Source organism: Chrysochloris asiatica, unplaced genomic scaffold (assembly GCF_000296735.1).
Source record: "Chrysochloris asiatica unplaced genomic scaffold, ChrAsi1.0 scaffold00007, whole genome shotgun sequence".
Lineage (NCBI taxonomy): Eukaryota > Metazoa > Chordata > Mammalia > Afrosoricida > Chrysochloridae > Chrysochloris > Chrysochloris asiatica.
In genome coordinates, this window is record NW_006408525.1 from 36,043,405 (window position 1) to 36,062,100 (window position 18,696).

Consider the following 18,696-nt stretch of genomic DNA (forward strand, 5'->3'; position numbering starts at 1 on the left):
GCAATTCAAACATGCCTGATTGTGGACATTTACAGATATGGTTTCTACACTTCATTACTATGGAATAACACCGCAAACATTTTTCTTGCTCCCTGTGTTCAAGCATAAGCATTTCTCTAAGATATTCAATTATTAGTAGGATTGTGTTCTCAACTTGTTTTACCAAATTTCTGTACATCGTTGTTCTAACCATTATACTAATTATTCTCTTATCCATATTGTATTCGTGTTACCTTCCTATTGTATCACATTTTTATCAATACTCATTCCTACCAATCTGATGGGGCAGAAACAATAGCCCCTCGTTTTAATGTGTGTTTCCCTGATTTTCAGTGGTTGTTTCCTTTACTGTGAATTATGTTGACATATTTTGCTTTTCTCCCCTAGGTGTTTTGACTTTCTTTTATTGAACTGTGTAAGTTCTTAAATGTATTATAAACATTAACACTCTTTTGATTATACTGTTTTATTAAGATACTAAAAATACCTTTAACCAGCCTGTGATTTAGCCTTTCTAATTGAACTATATAAGTTCTTTAATATTTTGTGGATAGTAAGTCTTTTTGATCATAAGATTTTATTAAAATTCCAAAAATGCCTTTAACAATGCTATGATTTAATCTCTTAAAATGATACATTATGAAAAAGCTCAAGAACAGACAGCAAAAATAAAGATAACAACAAAAACCCAGTGTTTACTGGATGAGGGAGGTCTCAAAAAATCTATGGAAAAATTCCAGCATCTCTTAATTCCACTTTTCTAGCTGAACTTTTTGAAGTGTCCTTGTCTGCATGCTAAACAAACTAAGTATTATGTTAACTTCACATGAGAGGAAATGGAACGAAAGGAAAGCAGTAGCAATAATTATATAATCTTTCTTATTTTTAAGGTGGGTGGTGAATTCACTGCATCTCCAGGCAGTACCTGGATTACAAACATAAGCGAATCCACTATTAATAATTCGAGGTGCATGTAATGGATTGTAATAACAAACAGGGGCTACTTTGTCACATGCATGAAATTATATGCATAAATCATTAATGTATTATGTTAGAGAAGTTCTCTGAACTTCTGAAAGTGTATCTGAAAGTGTTTCTTTACATCTAGAAGGGTACACTATACACTATATATTAAGATAAAAAAATAGGATTAACTGCTGTGAACTATGAGCTGTACCTAACTGCACTGACTGCTGTACAAATCAGATGGAAAGGAACAGAACTCGTTCATAATCTGGGACCTGCCTGCATTCCACAGTATCTTGTTACTTGGCAGGGCAAGATACTTTTCTTTTTAACTTCTTTACTATTAAGTACAAGGCAGATGGCAAAACAGTTTTTTGTTCTTCTTTTTATTATTATTTAAAATAAGTACAGGGTTGTACATCTGGAGTTGACCCTTAAATAATTTAGAAAGTTTTACTCATAAGCTTATATTAGTCTTATGGTTAATAGCACTTTTTCTGGGCTCTTAATAACATTTTGAGTCCTGGTGTGTCACTGTAGGATAAGCAAGGTCCATGGTTCACATTCACTAGCCACTCCTTAGAAACCCTACACAGGGTGTCGCTCTGAGCTGGAACCAACTTATCGACCCTGACAATATCAATAATAACTATTTAAACCTTAAAATAAATTCAGCATGGCTATAAAGTAGGCTAGAAATTTTACAATGTTTTTCTTTTTCTTAACCATCTGCTAAAGTCACACAGCTCTGGGTCCACATGGGAGCTGCCTGAGCCCAAGTATCAAGTGGAACAGGCAGTTAGGTGTGAGGCCAGCCACTCAGCTCTGACAAAGAATGTCAGATACCGACCACACAATCTGAGGCATCGGAGAACAGACAGGCCAAAAAATCTGAGTGCTGTTTTTATTCAGTCAAAATGTTTTTTCCTTTAGAAAATATTTTTTCTTATTATTTTAATTTTTCATACAATTGATCTTATATGGGTTTCATTACAATGTTGTTGTTAAATGTTGTAGATTTGGTTCCAACTCATACTGACCCAGTATAGGGTTTTACGGGAGCAGCTGGTGGTTTGGAGTCCACCTTAGAACATCACACCAGAAGTCATTACAATACTATACTGCAAATAAATGCCAATGCTAATCAAGGAGCATGAGGTCAAGAAGGACTAAGACTTTACTATGGCATCAACTTGCATTAGTAAGGAACTACTATTTCCAAAAGAAATTAGTAAAAAGGCTCAAACCTGCTTACCTGGTGTGTCCTAAAGATTCCCGCCATATTGGTAGCATCACAACTGGTTTAACTGCACACTCCAAAATCGCTAAAGCTAATGCAAATTCCCTGGGTTTGCTACACATCTGAACGGCTTTGATCCAATTTGACCTACATTTCAAAAGAAAAGAGAGAAAATACTTAACCAAGTTGGTATGAAGTTGAAAGCACAAGAGTTGTTAAGATAACTCCATCTTATAATGTACATATGGGGGGCTTCAAATAGTTTATGAAAAGTTCTATTATCTTTTTATTCCACCTTTCTACAAACTTTTGGAAGCTCCTTCATATTTCTAGTATAAATATACAATTACTGTAAGTTTCCATCTCACAGATCATACATTGTGAAGACTGTATGTAAGGAGTTCGAGAGATCATTTAGTTCCCTAACTCCTTAAACCTTCTACTATGTTCTGGAAGTCTGTCTGATCTCCACTTGATTCCAGAGACAAAGACTTCTTTTCCTGGAAATCTCTCAAATGTCGATGCTGGTTCAGTAGCAGCATAACTTCCTCACAAAATTACTTCATTCATTCAATTCATTGGCAATGACATTTTAGTGGACTTCTGCAGTAAGCATTTTGTAAATATTTACTATGCTTCATAACAGTAAATAACCCATCATTTCCTTTACCTGTGTGAAGCCCAATTAGGGTGAAGAAAGGATGAAGGGATATTGTTTTCTAGTTGGGTGATAGTCAATCTCAGAGTAGATATGGTAAGAACTTTGGACCCATGGACAGAACCATTCCATTTGAACTCTCCTGCTGGAGTCAGACAGAACTTGTGTGCAAGATGCCTTCTCTTATCATGGTCTTCTCTGTGCTGGTGCTTATTCAAAGCAAAGGAGTTGGTAGAGTACTGATTGTGATAGACGCGGTACTTCCCTTCTTGACCCAATTTAAAATAATTGTTGATATTTCCTTTCATGACCACATCCTTTTTGGTGCTTAATCGTGAAATTTCTCCTTGAGAGTTAACTACCAGAACCTGACAAAGGAAATACAAAGGCTCCATTACTCTATTAAAGATGTAAATGTTTTTCAACAAGTTGTAATGAATCATTCCCAACAAAGTCTACTTAAGATTCATCTATGACTTAACTTTTGAAGTTTTAAAAGCTAATTGCTCAACATTTAAGCAGCCAATGTGTACCTGCGGAAAGAAAAAAAAACAGACTGCTAACTGCAAGGCTGACAGTTCAAACCCACCAGCTACACCATGGGGAAAGCTGAGGCTGTCTGCTCCTGTAAAGACTTCGTCTCAGAATCCTATACAGGGTCACTATGAACCAGAAGACTTGATGGTAATGGGTTTGGATGGTTTCTTACATGTCAGGCCCTAGGAAATCCTTTAAGGAGCTCTGGTAGTGGTTACGAGTTGGGCTGCTAACCTCAAGGTCAGCACTTTGATGCTATTAGCCACTCTGTGGGAAAAGGATGAGGCTTTCTGCTCCCATATGATGATTTACAGCCTTGGAAACCCTAGACAGGGTCGCTATGAGTCGGAACCGACGCCACAGCACATCACCCTCACCACCAGTAAATCCTTTAACACATCTCAAACGTATGCATGACACTATGTATTTCATTCATCCATCATTATCTCAAGCTTCTAATACATATTTTAGAAGGAAAGGCACTATCCTACTATCCTTTCCCCTCCAATGTATTTTTAAAACGACCTTTTCTTCTTTTTCTCATTTTATCCTTCCAGTTTTAGTAAAGAACCTATTGTTGTTAAGTGCTGTCATGTCATTTCAACTCATAGTGACCCTGTGTAGGGTTTTCCGAGGAGTGGCTGGTGAGCTTGAACTGCCGATCTTGAAGACCAGTGCATTAACATTAACCCCATAGCACCTCACCAGGACCCCACTTTAAAAGGTTTTCAAATAGTAGATCTCAGCCCCTTAGTGGGCTGTTAATTCAATTAAAAAACAAACAAACCTGTCTAAACTAGAAAAATAGTTTATTATAATTAGAACAAGTATTTTATTCTAATTACCAATTATGATTTACTGAATATCATATTAATTCCTGATCTGCCTGTCCAAACACTGCTGAACCAACCACAGAAAAAATCAATTTGCATTGAATTAGCCTATTGACAAATACTTGATATGTTAAGCGGTTTTTATTTAATATCAGAAAAAACACATGAATTTGACAGGCACACTACACTAAAACAACTGCATTTTATGTAGTACAACAATTAAAAAGAAATGTATTCTTAACAAAACTATAATTAAATTCCAGGTAAGTAAAAATGTTTCCAAAAAAATAAAAAACAACAACAACAACAAACCAATTCATGGCCATTGAGCTGATAGCAGTCAGGTTTTTTTTTTTAAATGGAAGTATAATACAGTAGACTAGACTTTACACAGGAAAGTGAAAAACACCTCTGAGGGTCACAGTTAAAAAGAAGTTTGAAAGCCAGTGTTTTAACATAATTCCTCTGATGTTTTTTAAAAAGGTGTGTGTGTGTGTATTCTTGCTTATCTGCAAATAATCCTCAACTCTGGGAGCCACAGTTGCAGCCATAGTTCAGTCACCATGGCCCGCTGGGGTCAGACACTGAGTCGTATCTTCAATGCTAGTGTTCATCAAAGGAGCTGAGATGAAGTGCAGTGCTATGCACTGGCTGCTCCACCCATTAGTTATAGGCTAAGTGAAGTAATGAGAGCTAGAACTGCACATGAAATCATTTAGAGTTTCTGATGAGCAAACCAGTAGTTTGCTCATTAGCACATATGAAAAACAAGGCTCTATCTCTTCAGAATTGCATACAATAAAATGGATCACCTGTTCTTTAAATACAAACCCTTTTACTAAGTCTTAGCTAGTCAAAGACAAGACAAAGACCATCATCATGAGGCAGTAATGGTTACCTGATTAACTATACTCTAAACATGAATCTAACTTTTAATCTTGTTACTCACTATACTCCTGGGAGTGGGGAAAATACAATTCAAAAATAGGTCTACAAACTCCCCACCTGTTTTTAAGGTATAGTTATTAACATCATTTCACATTACAGAATTTGTTGTTGTTGTTGACTTTTTAACAGAAAGAACACACCTCTTTGCCTTCTTTAAATAATTTATTTGCTTCATGAGCTGCAGCTGCCACTTGCTGACTCTTCAGTTGACTCAGTTTGCTCTCTGGATTCCGTAATCTGGTGATAATTCGAGTTGAACTACCTCGTCCAGCTCCAGGAGACTCACTTCTCTCGCCATAGGACTTCTCTGATTTGTAATCCCCTGTTTCCAGATGAAAAAGGCACAAAGCAATTGCTGAAGGTAATTAAATCATAAATAACAGCACCTTATTTATCTGAAACCAATATCCACTGTACATCTAAGATCCAGAAAGTTAAACGGAGAAAAAAATCTTTGAATAGCCAAAGCAAATGTCATTATTTCCTAAGTGTTTACCTGTGAGTTACTGAGTTTACAGATTAATTGAAACATGCTAGGCTATCTGGTTTCAAAGCTCACCTACTGAAAAGTGGAAGGGGACCAGGACAAATTCACAAGTAACAAAGACAGTAACTCATAACACATACTAATAAAATGGTGCCTTACACATTCATTAAAAACATTTGTATAAAAAGGACAGGCTATAATTAACTTTAGAAAGATTGCCACTGAAATTCTGTTTAAGTGTATACTAGATTTGAGTTGTCCTAGTGTGGTGCTGGTGTGACAGAGGAAGTACTGTACTGCTAACTGCAAGGTCAGCGGGTCAAGCCCACCAGCTACTCCTCGGAAATCCCATACAGGATTGTTGTGAGTCTGAACTGACTCAACGGCGCATGCCAACAACAGATTTGAGCTTAAAAACTGAAATGCCTAACGAATGTTCCCCTAAGGAATCCAGATAGTTATGTTAGCTTATTAATTTAAAAATCAATTATTTTTTTTTCTTAAATAACAACCTCTCACATTTTCATTGTCATTTAAATTGTAAAGTGACAGATTTAAAATATGCCCATGAATCTTACTTTGGCTAAATATGCCTATCCAATATCAAAGTTATTGTATGCGCCTCCATTTTCTGTTAGTCAGACAACTGAAGAAGACCTGATTTTTCTTTTTCAATCGAACAACAGCCTAAGCTAAGACATGTCTGCCACTGGCAAATGAAAGGACATACAGAGTTTATTATATATAAAGGGGTTTCAAAAAGTTCATAGAAAAATTCCATTATCTTTTCATTCTGTTTTCCCATGAACTGTTGGTAACAACTTCACTTCACATTCATATAGATGGCATTTTAAGTAAGTAGGAGGAGGAAAGTGGGATTGGGACAACTGGTTTACCATTCTGGAAAAAAAAAAAGTTAACAATCACTTAGTAAACGTTTGTTCATTTGTTTCTGTTGAGCACTCTTTCTTTCATTCCTTCCTGGCAGGGATGGGGACTGTCTAGCCCTTGGGCCATATGTTGTTGTTAGGTGCCATCGAGTCGGTACCGACTCATAGTAGCCTTATGCACAGCAGAACGAAACACTGCCCGATCCTGGGCCAACCTCAGTATTGTTGCCACGCTTGAGTCCATTGATGCTGACACTTGTTCAATCCATCTTGTTGGGGGTCTTCCTCTTTTTCTCTGATCCTCCACCATATCAAACATGATATCCTTCTCCAGCAATCAGTCCCTTCTGACAATATGTCCAAAGTATGAGAGACGAAGTTTGGCCATCCTGGCCTCTAAAGAGCACTCTTATAACACGGGTCTGTTGGTTCTTTTGGCAGCCCATGGCAATTTCAATATTCTCCTCCAACACCATAATTCAAATGCATCAATTCTTCTACGGTCTTCCTTATTCACTGTCCAGCTTTCGCATGCATATGAGGTTACTAAAAATACCATGGCTTGGGTCAGGTGCACCTTAGTCCTCAAGTTGACATCTTTGCTCTTCAACACTTTCAATAGGTCTTGTGCAGTAGATTTGCCTAAAGAAAAATATGTCATTTGAGTTCTCGACTGCTGCTTCCATGAGTGTTGATAGTTGATCCAAGAAGAACGAAGTCCTTGACAGCTTCAATCTTTTCTCCATTGATAAAAATGTTATTTATTGGGCTAAATCAATTGGTCTGGCCCTGCCAAGGCAACCGCAGTTCCAGTCATCACACTGTTTTTGTTAAGTGTTGTTTAGTCAATTCCAACTCACAGCAACGCTGTACAGAGTCTCTGAGAAGTGACTGGTAGGTGTGAGTCAATGAAATGTTGGACCAAATAGCAGGCTAATTTTTAAAGTTGATAATTTTATATGGCCTGTGAATGTTATAAATTTTGGCCGAAAAAAGGCACCCCAACCTTGCTTTAGGAAGATGCTTTCTCCCAACTTTAAATGTATAATTTTTCCAGGACTTCAAAATAAGTATCCTGCCTCTTTGGGGTGGGCAATGGGACCTAACTGGATCAGACATTGATAATCCAAGTCACTCACACCCTACTTCAATTGTAAACAATTCTGGAAAGGGTGTTTGCATATTTAATTAGTGAGCAGTAATATAAATTGGGCTTCTGGTGTGGAGCTGTTGGATTAGCACTGGACTAAGAACCACAAGATCCCCAGTTCAAACCCACCAGCTGCTCCTTGGAAACCCTATACAAGGTTACTACGTATCCGAACCAACTCAACAGCACCTAACCAACAACAATGTATAAATTAGGGAGTCCTGGTAGTGCAGTGGTTATGAGTTGGGCTGTTACCCACAAGGTCAGTAGTTCAAATCTACCAGTTTCTCAGCAGGAAGAAGATGACATTTTCTGCTCCCGTAAAGATTTATAGCCTTGGAAACCCTATACAGGGTTGCTGAGTCATAACTGACTTGGTAGCTCATAACTATCCCCCACCCCCAAGGGCTTGACTACTTTTAGTCCCACAACATGGAAAACACCTTTAATTACATGAGACAAGAAACTCAACACAGAAAGAAAAATGGAGAAAATGTGACAGGGGGAAAAAAGAGATGTGGATAAACTCATTTGGTTCCCAGGACCCAACAGCAGGCCTGAACCTGTAACCACTTTTGAACTTCCCAATTATATGAGCCAATAAAACGCCTTTTTTATGTTTTAAGCAAGTTTGAGATGGATTCTTATAGTCATCAATAAATTCTAAATAATCCAGTAAAGTGTTTTCAGATTTTGGCCCCCAAATATGGCACTGATTAATTCAAGGTGGTGTGGGAGAACTGAGGTTGGTCAAAGTATCAACCACTTCCTCTTGTGAATCAGAGTAATCTACCCATGCTGAGGCTTGAACAGTCTGAAAGTAGTAAACTGAATGGACATTGAACTCTGGTGGCTACTTCTTAGGACCATTGATAAAGTCCTATAACAAAGACATTAGAAACATGTTTTGGACTAGGCTGGACTTACTGAGAGTAGAAAGGAGTGACAGAGTTTTTTAAAAGATGAGATTTTAGAGTCAACAATCTAATACTTCTTCCTGCCATTTGACATTTGATAAGTTTAGAGCCTTGAATGGTACATAGGTTAGTAACTAAGATGGTGGTAGTCAGAGCCCACCCAGGGGTACCCTCAGAAGAAAGGTCTTCTGATCTACTTCCAAAAATACTGAAAAAAATCAGTCCTTGAAAATGATATGGGTCATAGTTCTACTCTAATACACATGAAGATGAAATTGTCATCAGCTGGAACCGACTCAACGACAATTAGTTTGGTTTGGAGTTTTTAAGGTAGTACAAACATGAGCAAAGAAGCAGAAAATTTATCCACAGGAAGTAAGACTTGGGGGGGGGGGGAGCAGAGAATGAGAGCAAGGCCAAGACTCCAGGTACTTAAGAATGTCCTCTGCAAAGGTCACAATTCTATTATAAGGAATATGATGGCGACTAGAGGCCCAGTATAGACCTGCTTTACTCCAGGCCCCTTGGGTTACCAATAGATTCAGTCATGGCTAATGCAGTGAAATTAGCAGAGAATTGAATGTGTAAAACGTGGACTTGATTAACAGGAAAAGGAAGCATTATGGGCTGAAGGCCTGGAAAGGGAGGCTTGGCAGAGACATACTAAGCCCTTCCAAGTTTGATGTGGAGGACTGGATTACCTGTCAGGACTACGGAGAGCAGGGGGCTGCCACTGTTGAGCTGAATACTCTTGTTTCCACCTCTGCCAGTCAAGAGCTTTGGTTACTGTGCAGGGTGCATGCTGCCCTTGTTTTCTAAGAGGGAGTTAATGTTCTAGAAGGGCATAAACTGGTCATTTTCCTGTTCCCCTATACCAGCATTTTACAGACTCAGGTCCTTTACAGTTTTGCTTCACTGCCCATGAATAAACTGTGAAGAACTGGTTCAGAGCTCTGCTCTGGTTCCTGTAGCTTACTGTATAATGGTAGCAGGGAGTAGAAGCCTACAAAAATTCTATTCAACTTAATACTAGAGTTGGGGGTCTTCCAGGGCATTAAAGGGAACTTCTCTTCAAGGGTACTAACCCATGTTTCCCGATAAGAGGTACTAGCTGAATACCTGGAACCTACAAGGAGGTCCAATTACCAAAGAAAGTCCCAAACTGCCAAGCTGGGGTGTTTTATTGTTCAATCCTACAGCCATCTCTGGACTCCTTCCCAACAATTGCCAGCAGGCTGCTAGTACAGACTGGCCTCCAGAAAAGACTCTTCCCATGCCCTTCTACCCCCTTCTCAGCCATGGTCACTCTCCCGCCAGTGGCAGCCTCCACTACCACAATGACAGATGTCACAGGTGGTTCAATTAAGACTTTGGCTCCTCGACTGTGAGATCAAGATGAAACACACCCAGATTTTATCAGGATTAATGAATGTGCAGCATATAGGAACCCTAGATTTGCCTCCAACTTAAATCACCATTATGTAATTTGGAGAAAGAGGTTTTAGAAAGTCTTCAGTTGTGGGTGAGATTGTCACACATGAAAATTTGTGAATTGCATGACGGGCTTTAAAAGTCTGTGGAAAAATTCCCTTATCTTTCAGCACCATTTACCACTACATTTTTGAAGTCTTCTCATAGGTGTGGGAACAAAAGTTGAGTCGATTTGTATGTGCTGAGCTACCCGAGTGGATCTACACTGAGTTCTGTCTTTGCAGCATCTCTCTTTGTTTGGAAAACCACTCCTACCCCACTCCACTCCAATCATATACTTTTGTTGGAGCCATCAATCAAAATACCTTGCCTGCCCTGGCCACAGAGGTGGGAACAATAAGATCCAAGACAGGCCACTCCAATTCCTTCCTGAAGGACCTTTGATTTGGAGCAGGAGTAGGGCCTTGCCTTTGTGTCACAGACCTTGGAAAGATAGGAATACAAACTGCTGATGCCATCTTCCCTGCAACTTGGGAAAAGCCTGTCTGTATTAGGAGAGAATGAAGTTAACACACAAATACACACAGACCCAAAAGATGGGAGACAAAGACAGGAAGACAGAGTTTTGATACCTGGGTCCAGTTATGTCTGCGGATGGCTTGGTCGTCACAATTACATGAGCTAAGAATAAATGCCCTTTTCAATTAAGCTACTTTTAAGCTAGTTTGGGTCACGTACAATAGCAAAAATCCTAATTAAAACAGATTTCTCCATTACACCACACACTAAATTATACTCCAGATGGATTTAAAAACACATTATATAAGTCTTATGAGAAATTAAATATATTTATAATCCTGGGATAGGGATAGTCTTCTTCAGTAAGACACAAAAACTAGAAACTCTATATAAAGACTGACATATTTAACTATATAAAAACTTCCCTATAAGATATAAAGTTAAAAACAAACAATGATTATATGAAAAAGCTATATTGATATTTGCAGGGGGGAGGGGGAAGGCTTTAAAACATTGGAGAAATTCCATTATCCATTCATTCCATTTTCCACAAACGTTTTGGAACTCCCTCATATATATATGTAAAATCAAAGATTAACAACCATAATACATAAAGTATTCCTATAATTCGTTATGAAAAATACCAAAACATAGCAAGAAAAAGTAAGCAAAAGAGAAAAATAGGCAATTCACAGAAAGTTCAGCAAACACGTGGAAAGCAGCTTGACTGCACTGATAAGTAGGCAATGCAAAAAATTTAAAATATTTTTTATCATTCACAAACATGTAAGAGATAAATGACGTCACAATGATGTCAGTGAGGGTATGGAGCCATGATGTGGCACTGTAGGATAAGCACTCGACCTCAAGGTCGGTTTGAACCACATGGGTGGCAGTTCAAACTCACCAGCTGCTCCATGGAAACTCTATATAGTGTCACTAGGAGTTGGAGTCGACTCGATGGCACATAACAATAACAACAATGGAAAAGTAGGTCAGTATGCAAATTATTGGTATAAATCCTGTCTGATGTACAGTACCCATCTATATTTTTTAATGTACCTACCATTTGATTCAGGAAGTCCAACTCCTGTTTCTATCCTTCCAGAAACACTTGCACAAGTACACAGAGATACAGGCTGTGAGTGTTAAAAAGCACTACTATTTGTAATGATGCAAAACTGGGCAGCCTAACCATTCATTACTAGAGAAATAGTACATGAATTACGGTTTGCCCGTATTGTGGAATACCATGCAGCTGTTAAAAAGGCAGAATTTCAACTGATGTCATCAAAAGGTCCCCTCCATGTTTTACTGAGTGAAAAAAGGAAGATGCAGAATAACACATGCAGAATGATCTCATTTATGTAAAACATAAAAATAAAAACAAACCAAGAATGCTTAATTGAAAATGGACACACATGAACGTAAGTGCAGAGACAAAGACTGTAAAGGGAGCAAACTCCATAGCTGATGGTGCTTATTTTGGGGGAGGATATGAGAATGAGTACTAGTTGTATTTTTGAAAAAGGAAAAACAAAAAACAAAAAATGCAATTCTCCCCACCCCCACGAAACTGTTATTGGGGGAAAAAAAAAAAAACATCAAAAATCAAAAAAAGGGAAATGCTCCCTTGACTGTATGAAGTGTATTCTTACCTATCTCTTCTTGACTAGAGACAGGTGTATGAGGCCCTCTTTCTCCGTTCTCAAGCCCATCAGCTGTCTTAGCAGAGTCACTCGGGGAGGCACCGAGCTCACTGCTGCTGCTCCTACGTTCCAGGTCAGGCTGGATGGAGGCAGGGGGAGCGCTACTGATACTGCTGCCACTTGTCTTGTTAGGTTCTTCTAGAAAAACAGAATATCTGATTTTTAAATGGGAAATCACATCAAAAATAATTAACTGTCAGAAAAGATGTTTAATTCTTTTAGGAATTCATTACACAGCTAGATTTTTTTTTAAAGCTGCTTGTGGATGAAAAGAAATTTGCTAGCACCATCCTATGAGGATTTTTGTTTTTAAAGAATTCTAGTTTAGGAATTCTCACTGACTCTTATTACTGTAGTCTACAGTACCATGCAATCTTTCAGATATCCTACAGTTGAAGAATGGAGGCCTGGTGTGGCACTGTGGGATAAGCACTGGGCTGCTAACTCCAAGGCTGGTGTTTCAAACCCATCAGCCACTCCTTGGAAACCATACTTATTCCTATGAGTTGGAGCAGACTCAATAGCACTTAACAACAAACTACCACACAAAACTCAGGGACCACCAGATACTGTATAGAAAGGGTTCCGCTGAGATGTTGTTATGTGCCGTGGAGTCAGTTCTGACTCATTGCGACCCTGTACAGGGTTTCCGAGGCTGTAAATCTTTATGGGAGCAGAAAGCCTCATCTTTCTCCAGCGGAGCGGCTGGTAGTTTCGGACTGCTAACCTTGAGGTTCGCAGCCCGATTCGTAACCACTACGCTACCAGAGTTCCTTTCCACTGAGATAGTACCTCAAAAATCATCAAGAGTTTATTATCACTTCTAAAAAGCATTAAAATATTAGACACGGAATTAAATAGATCTCTAAGGTTTTCTACCTGAATTCTATGTCCTATCATTAACTAAAAGGTTAATTGTTAAAGAGCTTAAAATATTATTAACTTGTAAGGAGAATGTATTTGACATATTGTTGTTGTAAGAAGTGCTGTTGAGTTGGTTCCAACCCATAGCAACTGTGTATAGGGTTTCCAAGGAGCAGCTGGTGAGCTTAAACCGCCGACCTTGCAGTTCAAAGAGCTTTGTAGTCAGGCGCATGAACCCACAGCGCCACACCAGGACTCCATTTGACTTATAGTGTTACTATATGTAAAATTATATGGGCTGTTGAGTTGGTTGTGACTCACAGCAACCCTGTATAAGGTTTCCAAAAGTGGCTGATAGGTTTGAACTGCCAACCTTTTGGCTACCATCTACTGCTTATCCTACAGCGCCACACCAGGCCTCCATTCTTCAGCTCACTACTACAAACTGAAAACCTGTCTTTTCACAGTAACTAAGAAACTACTTTATTAAGTGGCAAAAACGATAAATGTAATCTTTAAACCTATCACCTAACATTCATAATGTTTAATGGGACCCTAAAATTGTATTTTAGGGAATAAAACCCTAAAGCCTGATAGAAAAATATACAAACATTCACATTGTTAAGTGCCATCGAGTCAGTTCTGACTCATAGTGAACCTGCATAGGGTTTCCAAGGAGTGGCTGGTGACCTTGAAACGCCAACTTTGCGGTTCAAACTGACCCTGCAGTTCAGCACATTAACCCACAGCACCACACCAGGATAAACATCCAGCATTTTTATATCCAAGGGATACACTCAAGCAGAGAGGTAGTAGGTAACAAGTACTCCCAAACAGGGCTGGTGGGAAGGCAATATGAATAAAAGGGAATTGACAGTCTCTAGAAAAACTAAATCTATATCTACCTTGAACAAAGAAACCCTACACCTAGAAATCTTTCCCAAAATAAACTGTCAAAAAAGGTGCTACATTACTTATCTACTGAGCTCTTCACTGTAGTATTACTTATAATCACTAAAGGCCAGAAACAAAATGTCCATCAGTAAGAGTATACACACAATGGATTATCATGCATCAGAAAAGAGATCTAGCATAGATAATACTACATCAAGATCTGAAATATCTTTTAAGATGAAATGTAAAAAGAAAAGCACAGCATAGTATTTTAGTATGCTAACTTTTGTGTAAGAATTAAAAGAAAACACAAATTTATAGAAATATTTTTTTCCTTACCAAAATATTTTTTAAAAAACAACTCATAATTGTTGTAACCTAAATGAACCGTTGAGTTGGTGCTGACTCAGAGCAATACTATATAGAATTTCTGAGGAGTGGCTGGTGGGTTTCAACTACCGACCTTGCAGTTAAAACTGAACTTATGGTCCAATGCTTATCCTAAAGCGCTATACCAGGACTCCACTTAATAGAGGCTAAAACGGAATACAAACAGCTAGTGAAAAGAAAAGGGAAAAGAAGGTAGCTAATAGCTACCCATAAAGGCGAGGCAGAGAAGTAACATTTCTCTGAATATGCTTATTTACAGTTCTTACTTTGGAATCATGTACATGTTTCATGTTTTCAAAAAGTAAAGTTGGAAATTCAATTCCTAAAAACTGAAAACAAATTGAAACAGGAACTAAGTATATTACAAGTTGTTGGCAAAATCACATAGAGAAACAGAATAACCTCAAGTAACTTTGGTTACTCCCATTTTTTTTACTGTATGTTCTTACTGGAAATATAGTATAAGGATAAATAAAGAGTAGCAAAAAAACCTTAAATGCCATCTAGCATTCTTGCTGTCAGCAGCAGTATTGGTATTGTGAAATTACTACTACATGTAAAATCATTTCTCATCTTATATAATAATAATAAAGTTGTGTGTGTGTGTGGAGGTGGGGGCAGGGGTTTAGATTAGGAACTTGAGATGTTAAAACCAAGTGTGGCATGTCATGTGTGAAAATTATTTACATTTATTTCAAACATAATAAATGTTATTTTTGTTTTAAAACCTTTAGTCAATGGAGGCAATCTGAATATGGACTGGTTATTAGATGACATCAAGGAATCATCAGCTTTACCAAAATGATACTGACCCCTCCAAGACTGAAACTCAAAGGGAACACATGAGCAGGCATGCAAGCTCGCTGGCAATCACCTCCGTCTACATGTGAATGGAAGAGGAGGGGGGAGTCAGTAATGAAATATGGGCTGAGTTCGACCATGTTCCATAGACTGCTGTTGACCTTGAGATGAGAGAGGAAGGGCTGCTTGCTCTGAAGTTTGGGGAGACCAGGGAACTCCTGAGCCAATTGACACTGACCTACCCACTGAGAACTAGAGCTGAGAGTGAAATGTCCAGCGATAAGACAAGGGGGGAGATCCACAACAACACGTAAACTTGCAGGTTGTTGTTGTTGTTATGTGCTGTGGAGTCGGTTCCGACTCACAGCGACTCTATACAGGGTTTCCGAGGCTGCAAATCTTTACAGGAGCAGAAAGCCTCATCTTTCTCCCACGGAACAGCTGGTAGTTTCGAACTGCTGACCTTGTGGTTCGCAGCCTGATTCGTAACCACTATGCTACAGGTAGTACCCATTTAACCTAGCTTTGATGGTTTGATGATCAGAACATGACAAGAGGAAGATAAAGAAATCTGATAAAGGAAGCAAGTGTAAATTGCTACAATTTGATAAACTTGACCTTTACTTATGGATGTAGTAGCTCAAAATACCAACAAAGAGGGAAGGAGTCTTCACATCAAGGATCAAGCCTATTCCTTCTCTACACAGGGTTGATAGGGATAGGCAACTTTTAGACATTGGCTACGTAAAATGGAGGCAACTATAAAGGCACAAAGTAGCTGGCTTACAAATTTTCTAGAGGGATTTTACTTGAGAGTGTGCAGGGAAGGTAGAATCCTCAAGGAATAGTTTTCATCTTGTCTAGATGGGTCTGGTGAAAGGAGATGGGAATATGATTCTTATGACTCACTCAATAGTGAGTAATTGTTATCATGACTAATTGCGATGGTCACAACTGTAAAGGTAGAAGTTTTGTAACAAAAAAGGGGAAGTAGTTAATCTTACAATCCAGGAACAGAGGACCCTAAAACCATCAAGAGAGGAGAGCACGAGCAGAAAATGAGATCTTAACCAGAGAAGCAGTGACACGAGATGGAGGCAGAGGTGATGACATGGAGAGAGGGCGCAGCTGAGGACTCTACATTCACAGAAAGAGAAAGGCTGTGTGCTGGCAGCCAAGAAGCAGACTTGCAGAATGCGCCCTTTGGTTGTTTTTGTGTACATAAAACAAAACAGAAGGAATAGAGGCAAATACTGGTAACCGATGGCTCACGGAAAGGATTGTAGTCATTGCAATGTGACAAAATATGATAGTATGAGTGAAAACCGATGTTCTCCCATTTAACTATCACTCAATTCACAATAAAAGCTTTAAAAAAAAAATGATACTGGTACTGTAACAGGTACAAAAATGTTCATATTCCTTAGAGATTCTTGTAGGATTCATATGATATGATGTCTAGGACTAGCTTTACAATATACCAGGAGGAAACAACCCAGATGCATATCAACAGGAGAAGGAAGAAATAAACAGTGGTGTAATTAACATGAAGAAAGAAGTTAATGCAAAAGAACCCCAGCAATATGCAGCATTATATTAGTCTAAAAATAGAAAGTGAAGAAGACACCTAAAGTTAATACTAATATTCTTGCAATAAAGTTACATACAACTAAAACATAAATACATAATAAAACAAAATCATACAAGTCAACTCAATGAAGGGAAACGTACATGGGTAATACAGCGCTATGACCTTCAATAGCAAAAGATAATAGCAAACAGAGGATTCAGGATGACAGTCATTCCACTTAGAGGAGGTAGAGGTATGGGATTAGTGAGTTGCTTCTACTAGGTTAGTTTATCAGAGATCATTTAAAAGCTAAATAAGTGAATTAAAGGGATAAACAATGAGTATAGTTAACTATGGATTTAAGCTTTATCTAAACTTTGCAAAAAGGAGGAAAGCATTTTAATTACAACCTAAAAAAGGAGTAAGAGATAAAAAGCATGGGTAAATCAAGTATAGCAAATTCTTCATCATTTAAAAATTTAGGTGTTGGATTGGATATATGGGGCCATTATACGAATCTCTCCAATTTTCATGTATGTTTTCAATTTTTCATCATTTAAAACTTGATATGGTATGTAGAAATGTCAATTTTGAAATTTGAGAGCCCAATCAACTTACTCCAATTGGAAAAAAAAGTTCTACACAAATGACATAATTCTTTACAGTTGTAGCAAATAATATATAGAGTTCTATTTGGCACTGCAGGATAAAGTACTGGATCACTAGGTCAGTTTGAACAACAAGGTCAGCGTTTCAAACTCACCAGTCGCTCCATGGAAACCCTACAAAGGGTTGCTATACGTCGGAACCAACTCAACAGTACTTACGTTGTTGTTGTTAAGTGCCGTTGAGTTAGTTTCGACCCATAGCGACCCTGAACAGGGTTTCCGAGGCTGTAAATCTTTATGGGAACAGAATGTCTCATCTTTCTCCCGCGGAGCAGCTGGTAATTTTGAACTGCTGACCTTGCAATTCACAGCCCAATTAGTAACCACTACGCTACCAGAGCTCCTTCAACAGTACTTATAGTAAAAAACAAAAACAAAAACCTGCCAAAACAACCAAATACAGTCCCTCATTTGCAAACTGTTAAAAGCTCAGAATGCATTTTCTCAGAGAAATATACGGAAAACAATGATTCTGTTCTGGACCATACACAAAACCACTTTCAGTCCAAATATATCCGCAGTGGCTCACTGGTAGCAGTCCTGCCTTTCCTTCAGAAAACCTGGGTTCAGTTGCCAACCAGTGCACAGTACGCACAGTGGAGGCCTGTGGTGCTCTTCTGCTCAGTGGACTTCCAGACTAAGATGGAGCAGTGATCCACTTCTAAAGAACCAGCCAATACAAACCCAATGGATGGATCATTAACAGTCTAATCCAGAACCAATCCTAGGGAAGTGCTGGATCAGGCCAGGGTGGCCCAGAGGCAGGGACCCACTCAATGGCAGTTATGATTTTTCAACTAAGGAAAAATTTCTGTGACCATACACATCTTAAAATACTTCATATGGATGGGAGAACAATTAGGCAGGTTTGCATGGGCTAAGTGGGACAGAGGTAAATAATGATGTATGTATAACCTTGGAACAACAGGGCTCTAGGATACAGGGATTGAGGCATGGTTAGAATGGGCAAAAGGTGGGGAAACAAGGTTAAGATGAAGGATGGGGAGAGAGTGAGGTGGGTGGGCAGGAGCTGGTCTGTGAGGAGGAGCAGGGGATTCTGAGACCTGAGCTTCATCTCCTGGTCTTCACAGCAGGTATTCCATGAAGTGGGAGCTCACACAACAGGAGAGGACTCCTGAGGACTTGGTCCATTGACCACCAGCAGCTAACTGGTGTTTTTATCCAGATGGAGGTGAAACCACTATTTATCAGGACTTACTCCAT

The 18,696-nt window shown here is 38.7% G+C and overlaps 1 protein-coding gene across 1 annotated transcript in view; it reads right to left on the reverse strand.

Annotated features, from left to right (window-relative positions):
• Positions 1 to 18,696, reverse strand: part of BPTF (bromodomain PHD finger transcription factor) — a 164,470-nt gene that overhangs the window by 60,499 nt on the left and 85,275 nt on the right. Inside the window, exons 6-10 of the mRNA XM_006833731.1 lie at positions 12,235 to 12,423; positions 8,919 to 8,921; positions 5,323 to 5,504; positions 2,877 to 3,232; positions 2,222 to 2,353 (exon numbers count right to left, since the gene is read on the reverse strand). Coding sequence (XP_006833794.1) covers positions 2,222 to 2,353; positions 2,877 to 3,232; positions 5,323 to 5,504; positions 8,919 to 8,921; positions 12,235 to 12,423 — 862 coding nt within the window. The remainder of the gene's footprint in view (positions 1 to 2,221; positions 2,354 to 2,876; positions 3,233 to 5,322; positions 5,505 to 8,918; positions 8,922 to 12,234; positions 12,424 to 18,696) is intronic.